The 8,463-nt window shown below is 40.6% G+C and overlaps 1 protein-coding gene across 2 annotated transcripts in view; it reads right to left on the bottom strand.

The window, feature by feature from the left end:
* Nucleotides 1–3,085: 3,085 nt before the first annotated feature.
* The window catches only part of gpd2 (glycerol-3-phosphate dehydrogenase 2 (mitochondrial)), a 25,214-nt gene continuing 19,836 nt past the window's right edge, over nt 3,086–8,463 (bottom strand). The window contains exons 16-18 of one of the 2 annotated variants that reach the window (XM_020600680.1): nt 7,939–8,017; nt 7,720–7,818; nt 3,086–6,170 (exon numbers count right to left, since the gene is read on the bottom strand). In XM_020600680.1, the coding sequence (XP_020456336.1) occupies nt 6,045–6,170; nt 7,720–7,818; nt 7,939–8,017 (304 nt within the window). In that variant the 3' untranslated portion in view covers nt 3,086–6,044. The remainder of the gene's footprint in view (nt 6,171–7,719; nt 7,819–7,938; nt 8,018–8,463) is intronic. The other variant, XM_020600681.1, reaches the window with a different exon arrangement.

Here is an 8,463-nt window from a genome sequence, read left to right as displayed (position 1 = left end):
CCCCAATCACCACTCTCTCCCCTCTGGGAATACTCTCCATCTTCTCTTCTAACTCACACCCTACTTGTGGAGCATAACCACTGACTACATTCAACATTACCCCTTCAAATTTCAACTTCAAACTGATCACCCTGTCTGACACTCTTTTCACCTTTAAAACATTCCTCACAAGCTCCTCCTTCAGGATCACTCCTACCCCATTTCTCTTCCTATCCACACCATAATAAAACAGTTTGTATCCCCCTCCAATGCTACACGCTTTGCTACCCTTCCACCTGGTCTCCTGCACACACAGTATATCTACCTTCCTTCTCTCCATCATGTCCGCCAGCTCTCTACCTTTCCCTGTCATTGTGCCAACGTTAAGAGTCCCTATTCTCAGACCTATACTCCTGCCTTTCCTCTTCTCTCTCTGTCTACGAATCCTTCTACCTCCTCTCCTTCTTCGACCAACAGTAGTCCAATTTCCGCCAGCACCCTGTAGGTCAACAGCACTGGTGGCGGTCATTGTTAACCTGGGCCTCGACCGATCCGATATGGAGTTCACACTGATGATTCGCATGTTTAAATTTGGCATTTGGCTTTTACGCCGGATGCCCTTCCTGACGCAACCCTCTCTATTTATCTGGGCTTGGGACTGGCACAGAAGTCACTGGCTTGCAGCCCCTGTGGCTAAATTAACAGTGTGAAAATGAATACAGAGCAGTACTCTGTGAGTAGCCATCCAATCACGATGAATGAGCATGATGCCTAGGGTTGTAGTGGAATAAATACCCTAAATTGCCAAGTGTATAAAACACCAAATTATTTAAGTTACCAAGGGATGAACCCATGACCTCTGTACACTAGACATTGTGTTTTTTTATCTTAGTGTTTTTCATATAGATGCTGCACAGATAGGAATGGCAGCAACAGTTTCAGTGTATGAAGTACTATGCTACGACAGTAAAGCTATCTATCTATCTAACACCATGAGCTATCAGATCAGAGAGAGTAAATAGGCTAGCTACTTAATTTTTAAAGCTCAGGGTGTTAGACTCCAAATTTCAGAATGTTACTTATGTAAAACCACAAAATATTGGCATCAAAGCATTCTAAAGTACTAAAAGAAAAAGTACTCATTATGCAGAATGGTACATTTCATGTTCCTGTATATCATATTATTGTATTATGATTACTGATGTATTATTGTGTACACCACATTTATTGATACAGTAGGTAAAGGGGAGCTAGTTTTTACCTGCTTTTATGTATTTAATTTGAATTACTGCTGCATAGCTTGTGAGTTTTCCAGCACAAATCAATCTTCTTCTTTCACTTTCGGCTGCTCCCATTAGGGGTCGCCACAGCAAATCATTGGTGCAACCCAACTGACGATGCGCATGGCATGTTTTATGCCGGATGCGCTTCCAGATGAAGTCTAATTTAGAGTTCCAGCACAGATCAATAAGGTTTTATAATTATACTGCATTATAATTTTTTTTGTATAGTAAGTAGTAACTGAAATTCTAAAACAAATGTAGTGAAGTAAAAAACAGTATTTACCTCTAAAATGTAGTGAAGTCAAAGTATGAAGTAACAGTAAATGAAAATACTCAAGTATAGATACCTCAAAATTGTGCTTAAGTACAGTACTTGAGTAAATGTACTTAGCTACTTCAAAATCACTCACACATTTAGTGGAGGCACTCACTGTCTAGATTCTAGTGTGAAAGGAGACATTGTTGCTGGGCAGAACCATCACATGGCACAGAATCTGAGGAAGACAGAGATGAAGAGTCTGTGGAGGAGGAAGAGAATGAGTTGCAATTCACTACCATCACCAAGCATGTTTATAGTCCTCTCATGGAGATGTTTGGTCTTGGGCGGTGACAACTGGAGACACTTTGAAGCAAACTGGCATTGTTTTACAATATATACGTTAATATTCCACTTCATCCTATTTGAGCTATTTTGTCAGGGTTGGAGGAAGAATGACTTCTGATCTCCTCCTTGTTTGGGTTGATTGGCAGGTGTCTATTCAAGCGCAGCTGAAAGAGCTTCCTGTCTACACACTAACAGGCACAAAACCTGTAAATGACCCAGGTAAATGTCAGGACACCTTGCAGAATAGTGTTTTTGTTTGACCAGATGTGGCTCAAGAGTGGCCCAGAAAGGTCTGAGCCATTATTCCACCCCATAAAGTGGCGATTTTTCAGAGTTCACCAGGGATTTTTAACACTGTTCTCTTCAGGCCTCACAATCTCAGACAAAAGACTGGAGATTAAATGTGTAAATTTAGAAGGAAACTTTTCACTTCATTTTTCAAAATCAGCCAAATTTTCACTCCCAGGCACTAATAACACCAATGATATATTTGTCCCACTTCCTGCCCTCTCCTGTCAATATTTGAATTTTTCCTTCATTGCAAGAGGTTCATGTGATTATTTTTTTGAGCCATCAGTTAATTATCATCTTATTTACCATAATTATGAGCTGAACAAAGTGAGAGCTTTCCGAGTTGTTGTGGGGCTGTCTAGTCCCAGTGCTCTTAGTCAGAGTTCCAATTAAAACTAATCAAAACATCATTATTTTGCAGCATCTTGTTTATGGAAACCAGGAGAATGGCTGATAATTTGCACTTAAAATTTTCTAATTAGTAACACTGGCACTTAAACTCATGAGTTGGGAAGGTGCTAACACATGAAAGGCAAGGCTGGATTAGTCAGGGAGGGGCTCATGGAGCTAAAAAAGTCATTCTGCCCCCCCGCACATCAGATAATACATTACACAATACAAATGTAGAAAAGATCTACATAAAACACATTATTTAAGCACAGTTGTGGTGGAATTTGCATGTAGCCATGAAATGTATATATTATATATTCATGTATTTAAAGGAGACGTCTGCCATTAATCTGAATTCCTATGTTCAAACACCAAAACAGACAACACAGGTTGCCCTAAGACTGCACAGTTTTATCTAGTACTTCCACCTTGTTTGCATATTTTTAAGGTTTTGATTTGATTTATTCTTTCAAGCATATACAACAGTTGATATAACAACACACATTTTTACACACAATCCAATATCAATTTGCTTATACCTAGTACATGCTTGAATGGAGTAGGAAGAAGTCAGACTGGTGAAGGTGAAACATACGTGCTAAAACCAAATATAAGTGGTAAAGAACAGTCCTCTTTGTTAAAAGACACAAACACAGCATGAGGTCTTTAATAAAGAATCTAAAAGTGTTTTTTATGTTGAGGTTCAAACGTCTATTTGTGAGAACAGCAGTCAAGGAATCAGTCCTAGCACAAGGTCCATTTATTAGCTTGTACATTGATTTTACGAAGGCTAACATATTTCCATCCTGTGGTACTATTATCATAGAAAATACACCAATATAAGGCAAGACCTTTTCTAAAACCCTGCCTATGCTGCTGTTTAAAGCATAATACAGGTCATTAGGAGCCTAACAAGTACTGAAAAACAAAGTGGACAAATTTAAAGCATTTAGATCAGAAAACACCTTTCAACCAAGAAGAAATGGAAGAGGGCGGTCGCTGACACCACCTACCATTATCCTCACAATTTTCAATTAGTGTGCAGGCTGACACCTCGGTGTGGGGAGTATCGCTGTCCTAATCCTCCGGGGAGGGGGGGAGCATTAACGGTCATGTGCCACCCAGATTTGTCCCATTATTCATTACAATTAATTGCTTCCCTGCACTCCCAGCCTTTCCCAGGAAGGCAGCTACTGCAGATATGAGCGCAGGACATAAAGCTGTCATTCAAATCTCACTGTGACCTTTTGGGAGAAAAGGCTGTCGTTCAGGCAGTTTGCAGGGAGCCCACTGGGTGAAGTTTAGTGTGTGTGGTCATGTACTCCTATCCTTGTGAGAACCGATGAGGATATTCTGACCAAATGTAATCTAACCCCATGATTTACAATTACAGACAGAAAGGTAAGATGTCATTTGAACAGGCTTAGTTAAAAATATCCACAGGCTACCTGGATATGGCAGCAGCTGTTGTTGCTTTTTAACATCAATAGAGGTCAATAGTGAGGTGTACATTAGATTCAGATTAGGCTGGAATAGAGGTAAAAGTCAGGTTTATGTAAGAAAACTGTCTTAACAAAAGGTCCATTGCAGATGTTCAAGGACTTCATAAGTCAACATGGATGCAAAGTCCTTAAATTGCTCAGAAAAAAGGGAAACGAATTCAATCTGCTGACGACTGAAAGCACAAGAACAGCTACTAAATGTACATGGTGGTGAAAAATAAAGAAGGAACTGTTGCTTTGTTAAACATGCCCATGTTCACAGGCTGTCACGTGTCTCTGCTGTAGCGACGCCACTTATGAATGATGTTCACCAGAAACAAAAATGCCAAAAAGCATTGCAAGCAACCAGATACATTTAAATAGATAACTGCTTTGTGTTTTCTCTTTACCTGAAGACTGACACACAGTATTTGTACAGTTTTGGTGGAAGGGAAAAATGAGGAGGAACCTGATTCTCTTTGAGCCTGGATGAAGTTTTAATTTCATCCAAAGACAACGTTTAAACATGATGAGCTGTTTTTGATGTGAGCAGTTTGGAGCAATTGTCGTTGAGACCCCGTGTGACCTCAAACTGATACACACATTTAATGATTACAGTGATGACAAATAATAATAAAGAATAAACAAAGCCCAACAACGAGTAATGATTGTAAATCATAATGTGCATGTAGAGGCAATGAGGGCACAGTCTGCACACAGTCTGAGATGGGATGAGGTGGTGCCATGGTGGAGGAAGGACAATATAGTATAGCATTGTGAAAAAGAGCGTAAATGGGGCAGTGTCATATCAAGGCACATATAATATCATACATTCCTACAGTGCACTGCCTTTCCATCCACATGATGAAATGTCCATGTTGGATTACAAAAGTCTTATTTTTGCCATATAAAAAATAAAAGCATCTGCTAACAGCATGCAGCATGATTTATGCTGCACAGACAGACTGGCCGTGTGTTAATACAACAGGTAATGAAATTAAAGAATAAACTTCACTCCACACACTGTAAAAATAAAGATTTTGCTTTACATGATTTAGAGAACTGAGTTAAGATGCAGTGTGTGATTCCACTAATAGAAAAATAACTACCGTTCAATTCCTGTAGTGAATTGCAGTGAATTTATAATCACAGTAACATCTGTGTTTATGGTTACAAATGGATGCAATGACATGAAGAAAAAGGAATAAAATCTAATTAACACTAAAGCTGGAAACCATCTCACATACACCTCGGTATCAGTCACAGCAGTTTGTAGACAGAAAGACATGGGATTCCTCCCACACTAAAATACTCCTCTAGGCAGCAGGCGTACAAGTGCTTCAGTGTAAGAGCCGTTCAGTATGTGACCAGTGCTTGTAACACGCTAAGATCATAAACACAATGAAATGAGGAGAGGATTTAAAGGGGTACATTATTTCTTAATTGTAAGTTTCGTCTAGCTCACATTCTTTCACGTTGAGCTGATCTGCTGTCGGGTCCATCTCCCATAACACTTCTGTAGCGTGTTGTACAACATTTGCAATTTGTGATTAATGCATTTTTAATATACAAGTTCACATACCACGTTACTTTGAAGTGTATTCAGTATTCTCCCGAGTGTCAGACTACTTCTGGGAGGATAAAGACATTTTAAAAAGCAGCACTGTAGAGGAGCTTGTTTCAAAGACAGTATAAAACAGATACACTGTGTACTGTGTAATGTCAGAGGTGCTGGCTATAGAGGAACAGTCAGTCGAGGACACAATCAGTCAGCACAGACAGACTCTCTGACTTCATGAAAAACAATCTCAGCCTCAATCATTAGATACGGTTTCACCCAAAACACACTCAGGAGTGTTGCTTGTCGACACCTGATTTGACCAAATTCACCCTGCCGTGTGCTTGATTGCAATATTATCATTCAAATAGCGCCATTTGCATGAGACCCTTTCATTCTGAGTTGTTTTTGTCATTACCACCATTAAAAAGGAGCAGCAGCTCAAGGTTTTCTCCAGCTCAGACTCCACCCCCGCTCCGGTCCACCGTCACCGGCCCTCTCTTATCCAGAGTTTCCTCCGCCGCTTGCATCAGGATGGCCAGGCGGCTGCTCGACACTTGTCCCTTCTTCACGGCGCTCATAAGCTGCAGAGGAAACGGCAGAGACTGTGACGTACAGAGTGTACGATAACAGCAGGAAAGGTTAACTTGTCAAACCAGCCACTTTCCTCGGGGAGAAATAATTATCTGTGGGACTGCGATAATACTCTACTGCCACAAAATGAAAGGCATTAGAGCTGTGTGACCGCACTCACATTCGGAAGGTAAAGAGGTAGAAAAAACACACCAGTCTTCATGTGTTTAAAGCTGAACTGGGTGGGATGTTTTTGTTTGTTTGCTTTATCAGCCAGCGGCTCTCCAAAATCAGATGCAGCCCTTCAGATTCTGCAGGTTTTCTAAAGGTTAGTGTTCTTTACTGTTCACAACTCCCATGAAAAGAACAAAGCCAGCAGCATCTGTCAGTACTTTCAGAGCTTGTTTACTCTAATTGAAGATATAAGAAAACCTACATGTTGTTGCTGCCCCACAGAAACTGGATTTAAGGGCATCTCTTGTAAATTCTAAGACAGATGAGTCCATTGCTCAAGTGTCAGTAAGCCTGAAACAAACTAGTTCATGTGAAGCGTTATCAGCTCACTTTTAAAGGCAACAGTGAAGGAAAACTGTTTTGCTAATGAGAGAGAAAGCCCTTCATAGGTCACAACACTGGCTTCCCATCAGTGGCACACACCTGTTTGCTGTTATCCACGTGCACACACAAGCAGGCACTAACATTCAGCATCATAATGTAACACAACATGCATGAGTGAAAAATTATGAACTCCATCAGGTTTTGGTAAAAGAGATTCGGTGGAGAACAACAGGGCTTCTCTCAGCTGGTTTGTCATGGAGCTCTGAGCTCGTTTCCTCAAGCCCTGGGAGCCTCGCAGCACAGCACAGCACAGCACAGCACAGCACAGCACAGCACAGCACAGCACAGCACAGCACAGGAGCCACTAATGAAGACTAAAAATCATCAAGTGTCATCGGGTTCTCCTATAATGACTCTTTTCTGGACTCGTTGTCAAGTGAGAAAGTAAATTAGCGGCGGACGGACGCAGGAGCCTCAGACACCCTTCAGGTCTCAGATACTCTCCTGTAATTAGCTATTGGAACATCAGAGTTAAGACTTCACACCCTCTGTTTGCAGGGATGGATATTCACCCCTCACATCTATTTTAACAAAAGGCTCACCTTTATTACAGGTTTAGTGACCAAGTACAACATTAGGGCATGTAGAGGAAGAACGTGTTGCATAGCAGGCAGGGGAATGACTTGGCCAGTTCACCTTTGAACACCTTTGGGGCAGGGGGGTTACAATGCAGAGAAATGTCACCTTTCTTGTCATTCAGTTTTGGATTCAGATTTTGTTGTGTTTCTCTTCCACTACAAAAATCTCCTTCACACAAGCTGTTTTTGTTTGTCACTGAGTCTCAGTAAAAAGTGAATATCTCACTGTGTCAATGCCAATCGACACATTTTAATGCATCTTCTATAATCAGCTGCATTTTTCTATGCAGCAAACTACTGTATCCATTTTCTTATTAGTCTTAATGTTGCACGTCTCTCTCCTCACTAGCTGCTTGTTACGTACCTGCAGAAATTCATCAATTTCAACTTGTCCGTTCTTGTTGAGGTCCACCTCATTTAGGATTTCATGGAGAGCATTTTCATCAATGTGGACATTGATGCTCTGTAGAGAAGAAAAACAAGCCCAGGGATCAATAACATGAAATAAAGACAGGTTTGTGTAAAGATGAAAGAGCGACAGAATGAAAAAAGACAGAGACGGAGACAGAAAAGGAAAACTCACTTCCAAAACTTGCTGGACGTCGACAGTGGTGATGAATCCTTTGCTCTCTTTGTCGAACATATGGAAGCGCTTTTTGTACCTGTCAGACAGATGACGCTCCTTTACAATAGATTTACAGCATTTAAGAAAACTTTAAAGTCAGACCCGTTAAACAGTCATGCTGCTTGACGTCGTCTTCAAAAATATATCACAGAACAACATCAGCAGAAACACTACTGACAGCTTATTTCATTGAAGCCATGATTAATGTATGGTAAAGCTGTGACCTGCAACACACGTTTTTGGACCTACACCAATAAAACCTGCAGTAGATTAAGTAAGTCCAAAATAATCGCAGTACATGTCGTGTGATTCTCTTTGTAAAGGTCCTTTTGACATTCTTTGAAATGATGTGGTTAATACAGTGAGGAACAGAAGTATTTGAACACCCTGCGATTTTGCAAGTTCTCCCACTTAGAAATCATGGAGGGGTCTGAAATTCACATTGTAGGTGCATTCCCACTCTGAGAGACAGAATTAAAAAAA

Source organism: Monopterus albus, unplaced genomic scaffold (genome assembly GCF_001952655.1).
Source record: "Monopterus albus unplaced genomic scaffold, M_albus_1.0 scaffold48.1, whole genome shotgun sequence".
In the NCBI taxonomy this organism is placed as follows: domain Eukaryota; kingdom Metazoa; phylum Chordata; class Actinopteri; order Synbranchiformes; family Synbranchidae; genus Monopterus; species Monopterus albus.
This window is presented reverse-complemented; position numbering and strand designations above follow the sequence as displayed.